This window comes from Lygodium microphyllum, chromosome 6 (assembly GCF_053477565.2).
Source record: "Lygodium microphyllum isolate KBCC chromosome 6, Lygodium_microphyllum_v1.1.10, whole genome shotgun sequence".
Taxonomy (NCBI): Eukaryota; Viridiplantae; Streptophyta; class Polypodiopsida; order Schizaeales; family Lygodiaceae; genus Lygodium; species Lygodium microphyllum.
The window spans coordinates 60823411-60846686 of NC_141140.1; the positions used below are offsets into that span (position 1 = coordinate 60823411).

General features: G+C 40.8%; 1 protein-coding gene across 1 annotated transcript in view; it reads right to left on the reverse strand.

The window, feature by feature from the left end:
- The window catches only part of LOC148034619 (uncharacterized), a 143646-nt gene extending 122945 nt beyond the window's left edge, over positions 1 to 20701 (reverse strand). Inside the window, exon 1 of the mRNA XM_087680692.1 lies at positions 20505 to 20701. Coding sequence (XP_087536818.1) covers positions 20505 to 20627 — 123 coding nt within the window. The 5' untranslated portion in view covers positions 20628 to 20701. The remainder of the gene's footprint in view (positions 1 to 20504) is intronic.
- Between the last annotated feature and the right edge of the window lie 2575 nt (positions 20702 to 23276).

The following is a 23276-nucleotide window of genomic DNA, read 5'->3' on the forward strand; positions in this document are numbered from 1 at the left end:
CATTTTCATTATCAACCTTATCCTTAGTAAAAACCAAGTATGTTAAAAGGTGAATTTTTATTATTTTGGAAATGACAACAACCGAAACAACAAGGCCAAATTCGCCTCTCAAATTTATATCCAAGGTGTGGACCTTGCCCTTATGTTGAATAGTGATAACTTTAGCATGTGAATCAATCACTACATACACGTGATGGCACCAAGGCATACCAAACAAGACATCACAACCCTCGAGCAAAGCAATAAAGAACTCTTCACTATCCACATATCCTCGAATGTGAAAATGAAGCTTTTCAATGAGCAATGTGATTAGCTCTGCATAGCCCTTGCATGCCATACCAACTTCTCCCATGGGTTTAATCTCATCCTCTCTGATGCCTAGACGGGTGCCATGTCCGTAGAGATAAAATTAGCTTGTGCTCCCTTATCAAAGAAAATCAAAGCATGCTAATCTCTAATTTTGCCCCATACTCTACATAATTCAATAGCATCATCATTAGGCTTATCACTAACATCATCTAGCATCAATCCAACTAATGCTCTAGGCTTCTTACCCTTGGGATATCCCTAATTTTCTAATTTTCCAGCTTGTTGCCTATTGGGACAAAGTCCTTAGCCATATGACCCTCTTATTCATAAACAAAGCATTTATTTACAACCCTAAATTCCCTACATTGTGCAATCAATTTCCAAGCCTTTTCTTGTTATTTTGACCTCTTTTCACGCTGATTTTCAGATTTGCCCCTTTTCTCAACCTTTGACAACTTCTTGTTCAACTTCTCCCAACTTTATTAGAAGCCCAAATCTTTCCCACTATGAGTTGAGGCATGCTAGACACACTAGATTTAATGCAAAAATCCTTGATTCCCTTTGGCAATCCACATACATACTTTTCCACTTGCTTATGAAAAGGAACTAGACGATAAGAAGTTACTAGCAACAAGGCATCCCAAAACTTCTTATTATACTATTTTGAGTCTGTGCATTGTGTTGCATCAAGCTTATTCCAAGTTGTCATGATGTCCACCTCAAATGTACTAGTCAAGCAATTCAATGCAAACATTTGCTTGGATTGTACCCATGTTGACAGTGCTCTACCTTACATTAAGAGCGTGGACTACCACTACCATGCATTCCCCTTCAAGTAAGTGGTTGTCTTCCAAATCTTTAAGCATTCGGTGAAGTTCCCTCCTGAATAGGTTGCATCAAACTGCTAAATAAATGTCAAAGCTTTCAACCCATCTTGTGCACCACTAAAGGACTCAAACTTCACCTCTTTTCCACCCTCATCATAGTCTTTTGATGTCCCTTTGGGAGTCAAGTTTTCATACATAAGCTGCTACAAAAAGGGTGCATTTGTTGTATTTGCATCACAACCAATATCAAAAGAAACATTTGCATGACCAACACTCATTTCTTAAGCATACCTTGTGCACCACTAAAGGACTCAAACTTCACCCATCTTCCACCCTCATCATAGTCTTTTACTACCCCTTTGGGAGTCAAGTTGTCCTACACTGGCTGTTACAAAAAGGGTGTGTTTGTTATATTTGCATCATGACCAACACAAAAAGAAGCATTTGCATGACCAACACTCATTCCTTGAGTATATCTTGTGCAACACTGAAAGACTTAAACTTCACCCCTTTTCCACCCTTACCATAGTTTTTTCTACCCTTTGGAAGTCAAGCCGTCATAAACTCGCTACTGTAAAAAGGGTGGATTTGTTGTATTTGCATCATGACCAATACAAAAAGAAGCATTTGCATAACCAGCACTCATTCCTTGAGTCCGATAAGCACCTAGGGGTGCAATTGCATTACCAAACATGCCACTTTGTGCCCTAGGCATCTTGACCATGCTGCCATACATAGAGTTATGCATATTACTAACCATCCCTAGATACAACTGAGCCTTGCACACCATGTATTGGTCGTTGTATACCATAAGGAGTTGTGCGAATATTGTGAAGGATTTGTTTTGTGTAAAGTACACAAACGACACATGACCAATTCACAATATCTCAGACACCTTCTTATTGGAATCCCACAATGTCTTATCAAGCCTCTCCATCATTGAAGGCCCTATGGATGTATTATGTACTCAGTGAGCAAGACAACATCCCACCGTCACCTTTACCTTCTTTTATTTTTTCATATTTCAAATTTCAGTCTCTTAATAGAAGAGTTTGAAAATACTTGCGTATCACGTATAGTCAAGCTTAGACGCCTCCTACCAACTTTGCACCTACATCTAGACCGGTTGGTGAAACTAATCACCTCTCCAATCATGGAGAACATATGATATTTAGAACAACTCGCAAACTATCTTTTTCATCTTAGCCATGTCCAATGTCACGTTCATACTATAACAAACCTTTTACATCAATTGTTACTAAGACATATGGACTCAATGATTCCAAATTAATTTAATGCTCATGTACTTTGAAAGGCGATTTGTATTATTTAAGTATTTCAAAATATGATTAAATGTTCATCTTTCTATTTAAGGGTGGTCAATGGCCAAAACGGCCTATAATTATACTTGGGTCGTCATTGACGAGATACCCAAGAGAAATTAAAAGTTTAGTTGGACGGTCAAATTGACCAAAAGCTTGGATGACTAAGACTTTTACACTCAAATAATCACATTGACTAGAAACCCATATAATGAGTGGTTTCAGAAAGTAAAACTAAATGCTCATGATCAAAGAAATAAACCATGAACCAATGAACCTATATAAAAAAGATTTCCAGAAGCTAAATTTGGCAACTCCTAAAATTTAGGGAATCACTATTTTAAAAGTTGCTCAAATGGAAATTTATTTTCATGTCAAAGGCTACAGAATTTTGCAAAGAACAATTGTGTCTTCAACAGCTATATCAAATTCTTAACCATTTGAGAGATTTTTAGAGTAGAAGGTTTGAAAGCTTCTTTCTTTAAAAAAGTGATATGTCACATCTACAAGAGGACGTGTCATTTTGAAGAGAGAAGTGTCCCTGCAATTATCATTTTTAGCAAACACTTATTATTTATATCATTTATAATCTATACTTTCCACTTTTGAGCACCCAAGCCCCACACCTATATATTGAAAATCTCTCTCTTCATTTGAAATAAGCTCTCATGCTGAAATTTCAATCACATGCTTTGTATTCTCTTATCTATCTCTCATCCAAGAAGCACTTTCTACTTAGTTTGATCTAATCCAAGCAATAAAAAAGAAAATTAGCTTGCTGCCCAAGTTTACAAAAATTAGGGTTTCAAAACCCTAATTTTTAAAATTCAGCCATTTTATATATGGTTCAATCACTTGGTACCCGTGGTTTTGTTTCAATAAATTCCTGTAAAGGGAGAGGAGTCGGTTCCCCTCTCAACGTGGACACCCACCTTTCCCATGGGATCAGATGTACTATTGGCCAGTTACACACCTCCTCACATCAGCTAGAGATTGAGACTAGCAGATATAGATCCACCCCACCAAAGCAGCGCATATGCCAAATATGCCAATTAGAGCCAGAGACAGAGGAGCATTATATCTGCCGCTGTCCAACGTATTATGAGATCCGTGGTCGTTTACACTGTCTCTTTAGAGACGGATTTGGACCACTATCCAGAGTCATGGATTTTACCGATCAGCGATGCCTTGGCCTCTTTCTTCTTGAGATATGACGGCTTCATGACATACACCTCAAGAGTACAACTGCTCCAAGACATCGAGGCCCTTCATAGAGGCAGCTCACAGACTTCTTTGCAAAGGAGACTCCGAAGACTTCAATACAATTACAGCCACAGTCCACACGAGAGCTTATCTCGCCGCCACAGTCCACACACAGACAAGGAGTACTAATTGATCGAGCCGTTCAGCTTAGCCGATCCAGACGTCCTAGGCCTCAACACAAACAAGGACGACACCTTCATAGGCAGATACAGGGGATTATTGCTCAGGCTAGAGCTAGGCCCTCCATACCCACATGAGATGTACCATTTGGAGCTCATTCTTACTAGATAGAGCTCTATGTTTTACACATAGCCATAGTTAGTTTCCGTTCTTATTTTGCTTTGTGCTACATATTTTGCCCAGACAGTTTGTACCATCAAACACATGATTGTAACTCATGGTCTCATAGGTCATTTTGGCTTTTGTAGATGTTAATATATCATTTCATCTCTCTCTCTCTCTCTCTCTCTCTCTCTCTCTCTCTCTCTCTCTCTCTCTCCTTTTTAATGGATGTTATATTTAAAAAGTACTAGACGACAAAAGAGTTACAAAAGTCATGGCAAAGACGCAGAGGAAATCGCCATATGCCACGGAAGTAAGTCCTCCTAAGGGAGTAAGTCAGAGTGCCGAATGAGATCTATCTGCCAATGCAAGAGACCCTTAAGCCTAGCAATATGTCCCTGAACATTAGAGGCTGAATCAAAAAGAAAAGCATTCCGAATGGTCCAATTGTGCCAACAGCCCCAGTATCTAAGTTAGTGAAACAAGATCTTCATATGCAACTGTGCCGGTGTGGGATATTTGGGCCACACAAAAACCCAATCAAAAGGGCTTAGCGAGAAACCAACCACTGCTCGCCAAACCGCTGATAAGAGTGACCAGATTTTCTTAGCGAGAGGGCAAGAAATAAATCGATGACGGGCCGATTCCACACTGGTGGTGCAAAAGAAACAATTGCCGCTGGAGATTCAACGCTTGGAAAGGGCTGAAGCAAGAGGAAGACCACCAATCATCACCCTCCAAAGAAAGACCTTGCATTTGAAAGGTGTCTTGTTCAACCAGCCCTCCATCATAGTTACCTTCCACCATGACTGAGATTTACGCAATCCCCATACAGTATTAGCTTTAGTAACCAACCATTGATGATCTTTAATCAGAAGATGATACACCTGGTTAGCCGAGGCCTTTTCCAAATTCAGCCGGCCTACAAGGTCCCAGTCCTGCCAGGGACAATCCGAAGCAAGGGCAAGAAAGGGTTGTCTGCTCTGAAGCACCATCAAAAGCTGTCCCCATAAATCACGGTATCCACGAGGGATCCTGAAAAGCCTCCTGGATGTACGAAACGATATTAACACATTGCAACTGGCAAGGGTGGCATCTGCAACTGAAGTCAAGCCCAAAAGTGCCATGCGGTTAAATTTTGGTCTGAGCTCATGTTTGCCTTCCCAAGAAAGTAATCGCGAGGCTGCCAACAATTCCAGTTGAAAAGAGTTAGTAGCTAAGCGGTCCTCCGCTAGATGCCACTAAGCCTTCTGGAGAACCAATTTCCAAGAACATACCAAATGAGCAAGCAGGGATGATGAAGGACTAGAAAACCGAGAGTCTGCATTAAGAACATGCCACCAAGAGCTCCGAATTTGGGTATTACCATGCACAAGCTCGTGATCCTCAAGAAAATAACGGGCTATAAAGATCCACGGGTGATGATCCAAGCACATGGCACGAAAAAGAGACCAACGAAGTGCCAGCATATAAGTTTCGGCATCCAAAATAGCCCCACTACCCATGCGTTTGGGGGTACATGCATGCGACCAAGAAATCCATGAAATGCCTGATGCAAGGAGTCCTTCCATAACATGAAACGAATGTATTGAGTAAGAGCATTCAATGTAGTAGTAGTCCAAGACAGCAATGGCAAGAAATATGTGAGCATTGGCAACATAATTGTCTAAGCCACTTTGAGGCGAACATGGAAGGGCCAAGCCTGTGACTTCCAATACAAAAACTTAGCTGCCCGTTTCTGTGAAATCCACTCTAGTAGTTGCTTCAGCCAAACATCAACACCCAAAGGGTATCCAAGATGCCTGACAATGGAACCACGGGGAACAACCATTCCCTGCCAGTCCAATGACTGCAAATCTGATTCTGTGCAACTGAGAATAGCTGATTTCAAAGCATTGATATGAAGACCAGAAGCATGACCAAAGAGAGTCCAAACATCTAATGCTTTGTGAAGCTTATCCTTGTCCGCACGCAAAATCATAAAGCTGTCATCAACCAAGGATTGTGACTAATAAAGGGCTGTCCAAAAGGAAGAGACAATCCAGTCAACTGAGTAGAAGCTACCATATGAGATAACATCGAAAGAACCGGATGAGTCACAAGGGCAAAAAAGACAGAACTCAAAGGGCAACCCTGTCTCACAGAGCGTGCAAGGACAAATGGCTTGGTAACACTACCATTCAGCATGACTCGCAAAGAAGCCGCAACACTAATGGTGTAGATCAAATGAGACATCCGAAAGCCCATAGTAGACCTAAGTTCTGCAATGAAGGACCAGTCTAAATAATCAAAAGCCTTTTCCAGGTCCAATTGAATCAATATCACCTCTTGATTAGAGTGCCTTGCATAGTCAATAGCCATTTGCACAGACATTATGTAGAATGTTTCGGCCCTTAATGAAACCATATTGAAGAGGATGTACAATGGCAGGAAGATGCTTATGGAGCCGATTCGCCATTACTTTGGAAAAGATTTTATACATAGAACCCATCAAAGAAATTGGTCGCCAATGTTTCAACATAGACGACGAAGGAACTTTTGGAAGCAGTTTGATAAGTCCTTCTTTCCATGAGGAAGGCATGAAACCCGTTTCCCAAACCTACTGAAACATGGCCATCAATGGTTTCACCGGTCGGATAGCAAAAACCACAAAGAATTCATTGGTGAGACCATCCCAACCGGGACTTTTATCCTTGGGCAAGTGTAACAAAACATCCATAACCTCCACCTCACAAATATCTGTCTCCAAAGTAGTTTGCATGTCATGTGAAACCTGATTGCGGACCAAATCATAGAAAACTAAGCGGGCATGAGTAATTTGGTCAGAAGGTGAAGGAGTAGAACCAAGAAGGTCTAGAAAATAATTCCTACACATATTCACAATAGTCTGAGGATCAATGACCATTTGACCTGCATCCTGGAGTCTAGTCATATTCTCTCGAGCGGGAGATGCATGAAGAGCCCGAAAAAACTTATAAGTCTGACAAGCACTATCTTGCAAATTCACAGTCAAATTTTGCAATTTGGCTTGCTGATAAGATTCTATCACCGAGTGCTCTGATGTGGAATGTGAAGGATCAACACACACATTAAAATCCCCCATCTGCCAAGTGACAAGGAGGTCTGCAAAGTATTCCAAAGATCCCGACAGGATAAAGGGTCATTTGGAGCATAGAGCCCAAGTAACCATAAGATCTCTCCTTCAAATAAAACTTCAATCACCACAAAACGACCATGTACATCATTTTTTATAAGAACAGGCTGATATTTCTTATGTACAATCATAAGCACACCAGAATAATGCATGGCATGTGTCCCTTCATAAAACAAGCGAAACTCATAGCAATCCACAACTTTTCCTGCTTCACCGTGACTCTTGTGCTCAACAGCACACAAGACATCCCACTGATTCTCATGCAATAAACTCCACATAGCATGTTGCTTATTGCGAGAACAAATGTCTCGCACATTCCTCGTGGCTATCTTCATGTGTATTCAAAAAGAAAATCAGGAACGAGGCAAAGCTTGCCTCGATTTAACCTTTTCTGCTAGAATGTCAAGGACTCCCTCATCCAAAAAATCAGCTAACACGGCAAAAGAGTTTCGACGGCTAGATTTAGAAGTAGATGGTGTATCCACTGTCTTGGGGATGGAACGTGGATAACGACGATCCCATGGGGTAATCACGTTACCTCTAGCATCAAAAGCCAACTTAGCAGGCGGGCCCTTCGGACCATCCATATATACTTTCCTAGTAGGCTGATTGCGAGGAGCAAAAGAAACCATAGCATGAGTAGAGTGCTCTGAAGACAACATGTCTTTCCTGCGCATATAAGTACGCAAGGAATCTTGTGAAGCATTAGGCACAGTATCCGCTATGCCAGCATCAAACCTTTTACCTTTTTTGGCACGTACATCTACTGTAACCGGCCTGTTCACTGGAAAGGGCGGTAGTGTATAACCAAAATATATAAATGCTTTCACCCAATTCACAGTCGCCCACTTTACCTGAACTTAAAGACACAGAATCAAGAAGAAATACAGGAAGCTAGAATGCTCCTGTTGCGACACACACACCTTGTTGGCCCCTAAGTCAGGCGCCCCTTGCGGTATTTCTTTATTTTTAAAAAGAGAGAAAGTACAATGGGCTGTCTTTCACCTATTCTGGGTGAAATTTGGCAGCATAACAATACAATTATTGACCCAAAACAAGTTGACCAGGAGGGGAAACTCTGTCCAAGTCTGAAACTTCTGGTTGGAGTGCAGAATTGACCATTTCAGCCCGCTGTAATTACTGGTTCAGACCTGTTTTGAAACCTGTTTTCAGCTCATATGGTTCCCTATACTGTTCTTCATCATCTGTGCCAAGTGCCCCTTGATTCTGACATCAATTGGGCTTTGAAATAACCTTTGAACAGTCCAAAATCAGTACTGATTTAGTGTTGTTTCGGACACTTGGTGAGGTTACCACCCTCACCTGTTCCTGCTTAGGGGCAGCCAACAACTGCTCCTGTTCCTGGAGTGAGGAGGCTCTTGCCTCATGCAAAAACAGCGTATTCCCACACAACTGTACATGAATCAGAAGAAAGGCCCTCGACTGGGGCATAACCATAACTGTCAGGAGGAGAGAAAGAGAGAATAGGGAGCAAGCTCAACCCTCTGTGCATCATAGAAAAGGTAGGCAAGCTCTCAATAGCTCTTCATCAACAACTATCCATCCTTTCCCCTTTTACAAATGAGTCCCCCCCCAAAAGCCCAAGAAACTACACGCCAGCCCCTCTTTTAAAGAGGAAAGTGCACAAATTTGTGCCAAATGGCAGCAATGGAAGGTGTTTCCCGTTCTAGCCTTCCAGTCTAAAATTCTCCATGATCGGTGCAATAGTTGACCTCGGCACAGACCAGAGGATTATTCCTCGTGCAAAAACGAAGATAATGACGCGAACAGATTCTGGGGTCCAAAAATAGTAACTCCCTAAATTTTAGGAGTTGCTTCCATTGCATCCCCACTAGTCTTCTAACCATCTTTGCAGACTATGGCTACATCCAAATTTGCAATGTAGCTCAACTGAAAGTGAATTTCCATTGATGACCCCACATGGACTAATCTCTTGGAGATTTGTCCATCTTCACTTTGAACTAGTCTCTTCTAGGCTAGTTCTTCAACACACTTGTCCATATACACTTTCACAAATCTCTTCCAGGCTTGTCAATCTACATTGCCATCAGTCTCTTCCAAACTTGTACTGGACCTTAACTGTCCAGTCTTGACTCACTAGACATTCCTGTCCATTTCACATACTGGCCATGCAACTCAAGCGTTTAGATTTCAAGAGGGATCCTTCCAAAAAGAAAAACCAAATAAAGTAGTAATAAAGAAATCAACAAAAAGGTAATAGTTGTCACAGTCATGTGGCATCTACCCAGTCATTGTCACGGGAATCCAAGCCTGGAACATGTTTGCCTTTATCCAAAACTTTAGGTGGCTGGGTCGCATCTTGCGACGGAGCATCAAGCACCATATCTTCCATGGGAGGCAAAACATGCTCAGCATCTGAAGTCGGTTGCTTCGCTAGACATTCAGCCATAAAATGCCCCAATTTTCCATACGAAAAACAATGCCCTACAAAGTTACCTCATTTCAAACGAAAGTGCAAAGGATGCATGCCAAAGCAATTAAGACGTAACCAAGCAGGCCTTTTCCGAGCAATGTCCCATAACATATACAAACGGTTATGATTCATGGCCCTTAGGCTCAGGGGAACCAAAACAGTGCCCACAACGGCCATGGTATCCTTTAACAATGGCCAATAGACAGCCGAACAGTTTTCCACTTCTTAAAACAAATAGTATTACAACTATGAAGGTCTATCTCAGGATGAAAGCTATTAGTGTTATTGATGCAACTAAGTCTATGAAAGGTAGCATATCACCTATCATTCAAGGATCCACCCAAACAGTGACTTCAAAGTTTCATCATACACAAGCTACCTCCTCTTGTCCCAATAATCCCTCCATGGAGAAGGGCAAGGAGAAAGTCAAAGAACCAGCTATTTCCATGGTAGTTGAATCTCCAAAGATACCTTTAGCAAAGGAAAACGATGCTAAAAGAGACTTCAAGATTGGAGAGAAAAGTATCAAGTTTAATGTTTTCTGCAGTAAGAGAGATTCTCAAAAAGCTATGTCTTTTACTAGATAATTTAATGCTACTTTTGGAGGTGAAGATTATAGAGAAAAATCCAAAATTAGGATGGTTAAAATGCATCTGAAAGATGCTGCTTTAAATTGGTGGCTCAAAGTTTTTCAAGAGGGAAAGGAATCCAAGTCTTGGAAAGAGTTTAAGGAGATGTTCAACAAAAAGTTTTTGCCATTATCCTTTGAAGCCGATGTGCAACAAGAATGGGATGAGCTGAAGCAAAGCCATGGAAACACTATTGAAACATATATCAACAAGTTTACAGTTGTTTCTCTTAAATTTACATCTCTTAATGAAGTTCCTTTCAATAGGGAGATGAGAAAGTTTATCCATGGATTAGATCCGACAGTACAGTGAACTATCAAGATAACAAAGCTTGAGACTTTGGAAGCAATCCAAGATGCGGCCTTAGAAGCTGAAGGACTGCATATGCCATGGATGCTTGATGAAGCCTCAAAAGAAAAACCAATGAAGACTGTTTTGCAAACACTTTACCTCACGAGTTACCACCAGAGAGACCAGAAGATCATCACATTGATCTCATTCCTGGGAGCTCACCTCCAAATAGGCCACCCTATCGCATGAGTCCAATAAAATAAGAGAAGATTATGAAACAAGTCAACGAGCCCTTGCAGAAGAGTCTAATAAGACCAAGTTCCTCATCTTCTTACTCTCTAGTCCTCTTAGTATAGAAGAAAGGTGGATCTTTACACATTGTGGACTACAAGGCCCTTAACAAAATTACAATTCAAAATAAGTTTTCCATTCCAAGAATTGATGATATCTTGGATAAATTGGATGGGTCCAAAGTATTCACCCAGATTGACTTGAAGAGTAGCTACCATCAAATAAGGATTTGCTCCTCAAGATATTCATAAAACAGTATCCATGACAACTTTTGATTTGTATGAGTTTCTTGTGCTACCATTTGGTCTCATCAATGCTCCTGCAACCTTTAATAGAATGATGGAAAGAATCTTAAGAGCACATCGAGAGTTTACATATACTTTCTTTGATAATATTTTGATTCATTCAAAAGATGAAGAAGAGCATAAGCAACGCTTAAAAATAGTGTTTCAAGAACTCTGCAAACAAAAACTTTATATGAATGGCAAAAAGAGTGAATTTTTCCTAGAAGAGATTCACTACTTGAGCCATATTGTATCGAAAGATAAGATTTGGATGGATCCAAAAAAAGTCAAGGCTATTGTAGAATGGCCAGAATTGACTAATGTTCATGAAGTTCGAAGTTTCTTGGGACTATGCTCTAATTACAGGAGATTCATTAAATGGTTTGCAGTGGTTGCTGGACCATTGCACAATTTAACAAAAAAATCAGTGGCATTCCGATGGACCAAACTAGAGAAGGAAGCTTTTGAAGCTCTAAAGTTCTATGTCAACAAAGGACATATTTTGATTATACCTAATTTGTTGAAACCTTTCTTTCTGGAATGTGATGCTTCAAGAGACTGCATTGAAGCAATCTTAAACCAAGAAAGGCATTGTTGGGTTTCACTCATGCTTACACTCACAAAGGAGTATTGGTGATCAGGAGTAGGACATTGGGGCACTTTTTACTCTCCTTATAAGAGGTTTTCTCCCCAATCACATTATTCTCCATTTTGTGTGTTTATGTTACATAGTTTGATCACTTGCTGTACTTAACACCTTTCGAGGGTGAACGCACCTTAACAACCCTAAGGTCTAAGGGTTGTACTTTGTACTTTCACTCGCATACTTGGGGATTGCATCAAGTGTCGTGCATGTCTTCACTCTCACTCTCTCTACTGTCTACTATGCGCTTCCTACTAAGAGCTGCCATCTTTGCTCTTACAATTGGTATCAGAGCTACAGGCTCAACAATGTTCAACTCGCCACCCCAAGCTCGTCAACTCTCCTACCTCGTCCAATAGCACCAACACATTCGCCACCTGCAACTGCCACTAGCAGCTCTACCCCCTGCGCTAGCTGTTGCCACCTCTAGCCCCTGACTGTAACCTTGCCAAGTCTGCCAGAGCTAACGCCACAAGCGTTGTTGTCCCTAGTCTATCCGTTGCCACCCCCTAGTCCTCCAGTCACCGTTGTCAACTGCCTCCTACGCCAACACCACCGCTGGTCTTCTAGTGCCACCCATGCCACCAACAACTCGCCTGCAGCAACGACCAAAGCCTTGCACTCTCTTGCTCCACCTGAGCTTCACCAACCTATCACCACCGCCCCCAAGTCTTCTAGCTCCGCCAGTAGAGCCGCCTACGCTTCCAACTACCAGCATCTATCCACTTGCACTCCACCCAATCCACCGACACTACTACGCAGCTCCACCATGCTGCCTCTACCATTCTACTCAATTTAGATATTTATCCAGTGTGATCTCGGCTCACATTTCGAAGGTAACATGTATAGTTTATTATTTTATTCAGAAATCAAAGCTACGACAAGGTTTTTTACCATGGAGATACATTTCTGCCCTAGGAAGTGCTTTTGGGCGCACATAGCAAAAATTTCTTGGAATTCAAGTCAAGAATTTTGAGGCTTTTGGATGCTTAGCAGACATTGGCACATGTACTAAAGATTCAGTCTGAAATTGGCTGAAATTATGCATTTTGAATAGCTAAGTTTTGGGGCTTTTGCATTTTTTGTGCTACTGAGCATTGTTTGTGTATTAGACAATGTGTTGTTCACTGAAATTTGTGGGAATTTCAGCACATTGGACAGTTGTGATCAAGTGCTTCAATATCTTCATGCATATCTTTTCATTTAGAAACTCCATTAACTTGGACAAGTAAGCCCGATGCATTGGAATCGGCCTTAAATTCCATGGTATATGTGGAATAGTAAAAATTACCATCAAAGCCACAATATTCAGGTCCACACAGCCTATTTCAACAAGCTGAAATGCAAATGTCTTTCTATGTTTGGCTAACATCTACATTAAAGACTCCCTTTTAGCAAGTAAGAGGAATGTCTCACAACCAATCTTCAACTCCTTCAGTGTTTCAGCTGTAAATTTATGCCCTGTATCCTTTGGATCCTACGAGCTCGGCTGTCTTAACACTTTCTTATACAGCCAATCACATTAGGCAGCAATGGCAAAGCAATTGACTTGACTTTCTTGTCAACCATCTTATATTTTGTATCAACGATTATGTCAGTCCATTCTTTCAACATTAACCCTTCCTGTTGAGCAAATTTTGCTATGACTTCAAACATCTCCAAAGAGCATACCTAAAGCACCTTGTTTTCAGCCTCATTTTCTGCATATATTACTGCTGAAATTTCAGCCATAGTATCAACAAAACTCAACCCATCATAAAAACTTGAAATGCCCTCATCTCCAACCAGCAATCCATATTTTCTCAGTTTTTTTTTAGCTTTCCCTATGTACAGTTTTTCAGCCCTGCACATGATTTCCATACGCTTAAATCAACCCAAGCTGCTTGCTGTAAACTAAGTAAAACCAACAGCAAATACATCTTTTTCTTCTTGAGAGGGCAAGAGCACCCTCCACACAGCACTATTATAGCCCCGCATTACAGCAGTGCCTATTGAAAAACCGGTTCTTTGAATTCCATTGCATTTGGAGGCAAAGGATAATCTCTTAAAGTATCGGGGAATAAAGGGATGAAGGCTGAAACCATGGGGGTTTCAAAAATAAGGATGCAGAGAGTAGAGGTTAAAGAGAAGAAGAGGAGAGAAAGAAGAAGCGATTCACACACCAAATGAATTTGAAGCCAAGCCTTTGTACTACTATCAAATACAACAATGCAAGATCGATTCAACCCTTGTTGATACAGTTGATCAAATCAAAATCAATAGCCCAACATAAACCTTGACACTCAATAAGAAGAGATTAGAACCCTACTGTATATAGGCCTATGTGATAGGCAAAAGTATCAAAATTCTATACAAGTGCATGAATCTTAATGAGGGAAGGTCAATCTCATCAACCGGGAGCAATATCGATTCATAGAAATGGTTGAAGCTGAAGAAAACACTACATAGGCCTTACTTTTGTACTTCAGCCCTATTTTAACTGCGTATTGCAGCAGCACTAAAAGGCTCATATCCTGCTCCAAAACCTCTCGAGATTATGTCTTTCACAAGTAAAAAGCATCCCCCTATGGTAGAGAGGGATCCTTTGCAAAGATAACTCTAGAGTCAATAGAAGAAGGCAAAATCCCTATGGACAGCAAGCTGCCATGCTGTATACATTGTCATTCCCTGTTCAAAACAGCTAGACGAAGACAAAGAACTCTCTCCTTTGTTGCCAAGACACAAGACTTACCCTTACTTTTGTACTTCAGCCCTATTTTAACTGCGTATTGCAGCAGCACTAAAAGGCTCATATGCTACTCCAAAACCTCTCAAGATTATGTCTTTCACAAGTAAAAAGCATCCCCCTTTGGTAGAGAGGGATCCTTTGCAAAGATAACTCTAGAGCCAATAGAAGAAGGCAAAATCCCTATGGACAGCAAGCTGCCATGCTGTATACATTGTCATTCCCTGTTCAAGACAGCTAGACGAAGACAAAGAACTCTCTCCTTTGTTGCCAAGACACAAGACTTACCCCCCTTTCTTCGAGTAAGGAGGATCTACTTTCCCTTAGTGAGGGGGAGTCCCTTCCATAGACAAGTGCTTTACAAGTACCAAAGGCTTCTCGATCTCCTTCGCAACAAGAAGAGCCGATCAGCATTTCTTGGTGGTATCGGCAGCTCATGCAAGATTCAAGGATTAAACAGTTCCCTGAGACGCCTCTTGGCCCACGCAAGTCAGCTAGGCTTCAAGCCCGACGAGAGTTCACTATGTGAACTATGCCCTTATGTCACAGATTCTTCAATACCATGAAACGACTACAGTTGATGAGACTCTTGCACAAGATATTTGGCACAGTGCTATGCAAACTAAGCTCCATTCTGTCGAGCAAAATCAAACTTGGGAGTTGGTTCCTCATCCAAAGAAACGGAAGGTGATTGGTGTGAAATGAGTCTATAAGACCAAGTATCTTGCCGATGTGACCTTGGACAAGCATAAGGGCCGACTTGTTGCCAAGGGATTCTCTCAGTGGAGGGCAGGCTTGGATTACTTTGAGACTTTGACACCAACTCCTCAAATGTCCACTATTTGAGAGGGTTGGTTTATCAAATGGATATGAAGTCTGCCTTCCTGAATGGCATCTTGGAGGAGAAGATTTATGTCTCATAGCCTCTTGGTTTTCTTGTGCAAGGGAAGGAGGACCATGTTTACAAGCTGTGGAAGGCCCTCTATAGCCTAAAGCAAGCTCCTATGGCTTGGTATTAGCAGATTGATCGATTCTTCTTAGACAGTGGCTTCCATCGATCAGATCGTGACCCCAACCTTTGTTACAAGGTTGCAAAGGACATGTATGCCTTGGTCATCTTGTATGATGATGGCCTCATTATCACAGGGAGTGATACACATGAGGTTGATCGAACTCGACAGATATATTGAGCTAGGAGTTTGACATGACAAATCTTGGGATCTTAACTTCTTCTGTGGATTGGAGATCTATCAAATGGTACAATGCAATTTTATTTCCCAACGCAAGTACATCTCCAACCTTCTTTCAGAGTTTGGTATGGTCGAGTGCCGGCCTATCTCTTGCCCCATGGACCCAGAGTCAAAGCTTATGGAAACACAAGATCCCCTTAACGATGTCACCCATTACAAGTGCCTTGTTGGCTCTTTGATCTAGTTGATTCACACTTGGCCAGATATCTTTTTTGTGGTTGGAACCAACCTTCCTTCTTGGAATGGGTGGTGATAACCTGATTTAAGAGTTAATTACAGCAATAAATAAATGCACATAAAATGAAATACACACTTTACCATAACATTCTTGGAGAGTAAACACCCTGTTGGCCCCAAAATTAGCGCCCCTTGCAGTATTTCTTTAGCTTTCATTCAATTGAAAGGAGCACAACTTGAGATTCTTCAATCTCCTCCTGCTAACCAATTGCTCTTGCTGTCATAAATGTCCAGCAAGCCTTTTGGGTCATTTGCCCCTTGTTTCACCTAGGACTTCTTTTCCAATTTGACCCTTGGCTAGCCAAATGCTGCCCCAAATCAATTCGGATGGGCTGGCTCCTGAAATCCCTTGATAATCTTCAATTATCAGCTGTTGATTTCAGTCCCTTGAGCCTTCAATCTCTAGCATGGATCCCAAGGTGGCTGCTAAACCCTAATTTCTGCTGTGATTTAGGGTTTATTGCAGAAATTACAGATCAGCCCACCAAAAATGGCTGAGATCTCCTTTGAATGGCTGAGATCTCCTCCGAATGGCTGAGAATTGCTGAGAATGGCTGAGCATAGGCTGAAGGAGACGAGAGAATGCTGTAGAGAGAGAAAATTTTGAGATTTGGCGCGAAGAACTGATCAAAATCAATTGCTGCCCTGCTGTACCAGCCCCAAATGGATGCACCAACAACAATAGGAGCATCAGAGACTGTGATCTTCAGGAGAAAGTGCATCAACAGCAATTGTCAGTTTCCCGAGGTCAAGAACATGCAATCTCCATCACCAAAATGGTCTCCAATTGCTAGGAAATGGCCCCAAAAGCTGGCAGCAACAGTCCAACAGCTCCAAAATGAAAAAACGAGACTTCCCTCTCCCTCCAGCCCTATTTAGCCTTTCCCCCACTTGCATGGGAAAGTTTTGCCAAGTGGCAGCTTTCTTAATCCATTTTCAGCAATTTCCAGTCATTTAATTAATTTTAATTCAGTCCTTAATCCATGCCCAAAAAATTGACCTTGCCCATCCAAAAATTAATTGGCTAGGCCATTTGCAACCCAAAGTGGTCCCATGCATTAATTGACCCTTGGACAAGCATTAATCCATTAATTAATGCCTAGTCCCTAGTGTCACCATTGACACTTAACGGCCAATTAATGATCCTAGGGGCAAACTGACACCAAAATTCACCTAGAATCTAACGAGTGTAACTTGTAACAACTTTCGCCTTTGACACCCATCTTTTTCACAGGGTCCTTCGGTCTTCAACTGTGAGAAAGTAGCTTGCATCTCACATGTGCAACACATGTGCATCTTTTAATTGTACATTTGATTAATCCTTTAATCAAATGTCAATTAAACATAAGTAAAGCATCAAATTTTCACGTCCTCGTGACAGTGGTCACCTTGTGTCTTCTTTCGTGAAGTCTCAAACTCAAGCTCATTGGCAAGCCGCTTTGCGCATTCTATACTATCTATATGGGACTTGATCTTGCGGAATCATGTATGGAGAGGGGGCTACTCTTTCTTTATCGATAGAGTGACTCCGATTAGGCAAGTAATGCAGACTCGCAATGGTCCACTACAGGTTATGCCTTCTCCCTTGGATCGGGAGCTATCTCTCAAAGCAGTAAGAAGCAACCAACTGTGGCCCTTTCTTCTACAAAGGCCAAGTATCGTGCCCTTTGTTCTACAGCTATGAAGGCAGCTTGGCTCCATCATTTGTTGGTGGAGATTGGCTTTCCACAGACAAGACCTATAGAATTGCACATAGACAATCAAAGTGCTCTCGCTTGAGTGAAGAACCCAATGTTTCATACTCGTGCAAAGCACATCAAGATTCAGTATCACTATGTTTGTGAGCGAATCGTGGATTTCGAGTTGGCAGTGGCCTTCTGTCCTGTTGAGGACAATGCAATGGATCTCTTCATGAAGCCTTTGCCCAAGGCTTCTATGCTTCATCACATGAGTAACGAGTTTGTTGGACCCTCCCAAGATCTAAGAGAAGGTGCTAGCCTACCACTTTTCCTGTTGTCATTCTATCATCTCTCGATTGTGAGATTCTATCAAAGTCTGATGGAGATATAGAAGCTCTCGTGTTTTAGTGTGCATTTCTCGAGTTTCTTCAGCATTTTCTACATTTCCCAATCTGCGCCACCCTATCAAACATTGCCATGCATCCCCATATTTTCTTGACACATCAGCTGCATTGTTCAGCATTTTTATATGCTGCCGACTACATTGCCAAGTGTAGCTAGTGAGCCAACATCAAACTGGTCAATTTGGCATATTTTTTTGCTATTTATAACAGGTGCTTTGGTTGGCGCAGATCATCTTTTGCGGATTACTCCTCCAACTTTGAGCATACTCCTCCATCTCCGATGTTACTACCACCATCATCATTTCAAACCTAATCCAACGCCCTCATTGATGCCTCGAACTGCGTGCAAGGAGGATTGATCAATCCTTCTGATTGTATTCAACATTTATTTCAGCCAATGCAAATTTATTTCTTCTTTCATCATCCTACTGTCTCCTTCTCTCTATGTTCCATCTTCCGTTGCCCACTCTCGTAGGCATAGTCCAAGTGTCACTGTTGCATAGCATTTTGCACGAGCATGACATCTTGCACCACCCTTTGCATTACCCCATGCATTGGTATTTTGTTCTTGTAAGCATAAATCTATACACATTTATGTCTCTTCCATCAGAGAGTGGTTGACGCTAGATCCACCATATTCGCAACAACTCCCATAGCAGCCTCCTAGGGTAGTTTCCCTTCCTCATTCACCACATACCCCCTATACTTTTTCATCATCATCAACACCCACAAGTGGTCAGGATAGCTTCTCTATTTTGTGATGTGTTGGGTCTAGCTATCCCTTTTACTCTCCCCTAGGGACATAGATTACTCAATAGGACGTTCTTTATCAATCTATGCTTTGTCATAAATTGTGTTTGTTATCAATAGACGAGTATTTCTATACACCATGGATGCATTATAAGAAGATGCTATGTACACAAATCTCATGATCCAAGTGAAGGCACTATAAGGAGTAGCAAAGAGCAAGTCTACCAATGTGTTGGAATACATGTGAGATCGAAGCGAGCCAAAGTATTCATGGCTTGATTAGGATGAAGACTATTCAAGGTAGATTGAGACAAAGTAAAGAGTTGTCCCAAATAGGGCAATTAGGCAACTTCATGGAATTGATGTGCTTGTTCATGCATGGGCTATCAAAGCCAATACTTCTACAGTCTCTATTGAACTCTTATAATTAAGATTTGAGAATCTCTTTCACCTTTCTTGCGTTCTCTCTTTTTCTATTGAGCTATGTATTAGGAGTGTTCATCTTATACTTCTTTAGTATACATCTCTTACTAGTAAGCCTCAAATTTCAATCTTAGTCAAATAAGGACTTTGGAAGCTCAATCACTATCTTTGTCCATCATTCATTCTAGTGTGTCAATCCTATTCATTTCACATACTTTAGGTTTATTAGAGTGCATTCACATCAATTCACTCAAGCCTCTACACACTAGTCAATCCCAGCATACTTTTGGGGATGCATTTCCAATAGTTCATGGTCCAGTTCTAGGCACATTTCACAACTACTACATGGCAAACCAAGGTAGCCACTATTTTAGATTATTTTATTTCAATTCAACATTTCGCTTTCCAACCACCTCCACTTTCTCTCTCATTGATTGAATTCCTTGTTTCTTTGGCCACATTCTACACAATCTAACAATGTGCAAGGGCTGATTGTTGGATTAGTCTAGATTTATTCTTCTCTCTCTACATTCACTTCGTCTCTCTCTTCCCTTCTCCTTTCATGTTCATGATTTGCTTCCATTGTTCACTCTCAGAGGTGGTCAAACTGGTTACTTCCCCAAGTGTGATGTCTGCTGCTCTAAGTTGCTTATCTCACAATCGCATGACAATTTGGCCTGGAATAACCTAGACCCGTGGTTCTTTAGTTGGAGGCTTAGCATAATTAGACCTTCGATGGTTCTTGGACACAAGTCTTACCGCAAATGGGAGAGGAAAGAGGAAAGGAATGAAAGTTAAGAAAAGGAGAAGGATACATCTTCCAATGAGAGGCAATCACTTAAAAGAGCAGCACGACCCCTAGCTGAAACAACGGTGAAGTTTAATAATACACTACTTCAAGGCTTTTTACCACAAAACAAAAGAGGGGGCAGGCTTTGATTGCTTAAATCAGAGAAAGATGGTTTTTGCAACAAGAAACATGAAGTTTAAACCCGTCACATTTTTAGTGAATGGTTTGACTGCTCGCATTGCTTCATTCAAACCCAGAACAGTCATGCGGTCATGAAGGCCATGAAGAACGAATGCTAAAATAAGCTCTTATCAGGAATACACTCTCAATCGCAGTTTGGATAGTACCATAGCTACATCGAATACTGACATGGGAGACCTTTTCCCCTTACGAAGGGGGAAAATTTAGTCCAAACATCAGCAAATTCTCTCTCTCTCTCTCTCTCTCTCTCTCTCTCTCTCTCTCTCTCTGCTCCAGTTTGGGTGCGCAGGCCTACCAGGAGACCCGTAGCGACGCTGTAGATGGAGACAGTGCGGCCAGTGCAGACAAGGAGCAACTTTCCATCAGCAGAGAAGACTGGCGGGCGCTCCACCAGGTTGGCACCTCCCGTGAGCTTCATCGCCGAGCGTCGATCTTTGGCTTCAAACGTTTCACTGCAGGCTAGCTTGCCTTATATGTTTGATATCACCCTATTGTGCAAGTGTATGTATTTTATACGGTTTTTGTGTGTGTGTGTGTGTGTGTGTGTGTGTGTGTGTGTGTGTGTGTGTGCGCGCGCACGCATGGCTAGGTGGTCGTAGGCCCCGGATATGAATACATGCATGTATGTCTATCAATGTGTGCATGTATTTATATATGAGCATGTGTATGGGTGTGGGAAAGTGCGTGTGTAAGTATGAATGTTTGTGTATATATGGTATATACATGTATCCATACGTACAAATAAGTCATCGCATGCTTGGACCAATTAGAGCACTTTGTGCATCGAAAAGAATTTTGATTGGCACCTTCTAAATCCACATTATTAATTTTGCATATTTCTTTGGATTTTAGTGTATTGGTCTAGAATGCCCAAAGACATATATAAGAGACTTGGTCGCTGCAAAAGTGCAACTTTCTAAGAACCTCTTCCAAAGATTTCATATGCGTAGTAGGACTCTGTAGAGGCTCAATTTGGAGAAGGGCATGTTTGCCAAAGGTAGTGCAAATTAGAGCTATCATTGCTTTGCACCTAGATTTTGAAGCTTGGGCATGAATAAATTAGCCAGTTCTAGTGGAATGGTGCTTCTACTACACATAGATATCCCTTTTGCAATGTGTTTTGTAGAAGATGTCTAACTAAAGTTAGAACAACATCACCTTTTGTGATCAAGTGTACTCAATCCAAATGAGACTAGCTAGTTAAGAAGCAGAGCTCAATGTCCAAATATTCATAACCCTCTCAAATGCCAATTTCTCACTTATGGCATTGGCTTAGTTGATAGCATCCTGGCTTACGTAATGATTTTTCTCATAGGTAACAATATAAGTTGATGCACATGGTGCATTGAGCAGTGAAAGTGTTAGAGTGTACACCAAAGGGCACATCTCCAAGGGGTATCATTGGAGTCTTTGGGCACATTGTCAAGGGGCATCCTTAGATGAGAAATCTCCACAAAACCAAGGCTATGTGCCCTCTTTGAAAGAAATAAAGAGATCAATGTACCAAACCAAGATTAGACATCTATTTAAGAGTCACCAAAAGTAGCTTAAAAATGTATCCATTTAAGAGTGACTCCATTAAGTAATCCTAATCGACACCTCTAGCATAGGGGATGTATTAAAAATGAAATTTAAAATAAGCACATATGCATGGGAGATATTAGAAGATCGAAATCAAAATAAATCTAATAGCTCAAACGCCTTAAGCCTTCAAAACTAAAGCAGCACCAAAGGAGGACTTGAGCCTTAGGAACAAGATCATGTTCTCCATTTCCATAATTGTGGCAAGATACACTTTCAAAGAAGGTAGGTGAGAACGTGAAGCTAATGTCATAAATTGAAACACCCTTCATGTAGCGAGCATTGTTTTGATCATCAAAAATAATTTTGGTCATGATTTTCAACAAGCTAATTTTTGAGTGCTTGCATTCTTTGTCACATTAGATTTTATTCATATCATGAAATATATAAATACCAATTAACTAATAATATGATTGGTACCTACCAGGTAGCTATCGCTTGTATTGCCAAATACCAACATACATGTACTTATTGCTATTGATTGTAATATATGTAGCTACTAGGCATAACCACAAGTTGTATAGCTACTAGTATACATTTACTTATTGCTATCAATTGTACTATAATTGGTAGCTACCATGCAAGACCTCTAGTTGCACTAATAGCTTCTAGTTAGTTGTACTACTTGCTATCAATTGTATTATAATAGGTAGCTATGAGTTGTACCTAGCTACTAGTATGCTTGTATTTTTTGCTACCAATTGAACTATAACTTGATGGTGATAGTACTTGCATTGATATCTTCATTACATTGCAAATTTTCAATTTTTGGTTGGCTACCATTGCAATAGAGATCACTAAGAACTCACTTCATCTAGTCATTAATAGAAAGAATTATTAAGTTTGGTAGTTTAAATGTCAAACTCTTTTATGGAAAATATCTACATCACTATGAAGAAAGGAATCAATGTGTCCCATTGAGAACTCCTAACAGGTCATATTACTTTGTATTGTTCAAGCATAATTGATACTCCCTAATTAGGACCAAAACATTGTCGCACATGATACCAATGTTTATGTCAACACAAAGGCTCAAACACTTGCATCACTTACAAAGACCTTGGTAGTTTGGAACAACCATCTATTCTTAAGACATTCTCAACCATCTGCACTATAGAAACTATTTAAAGTTTTTCTCTGGCTTTGGGACTTCTTTTGAGAGGACTATGTGTGACAAAATGGAAGAGATATGCTTACACTTTTCTAAAATTTTGGAGACAGCAAGCTTTTATTGTGTAGCCATTTTAAGATACTACAAGTGTTACTAGCTAGATCAACCTATTCTTCTTCAAAATAACCAAGAAAATAGCTATCCAATGCTTGGCCAATTGTTTTAGACCATTTGAAAATGCATACGTATACAAAATATGCATGGTGTTGGATCATAAATAAAAAATAAAATTTCTAGATAGTAGTAAGGTTTGTGCTCATCCATTGGTTTTAGCTCAAAATATTTTGATATTCATAACCTAACATGAAGTTAATT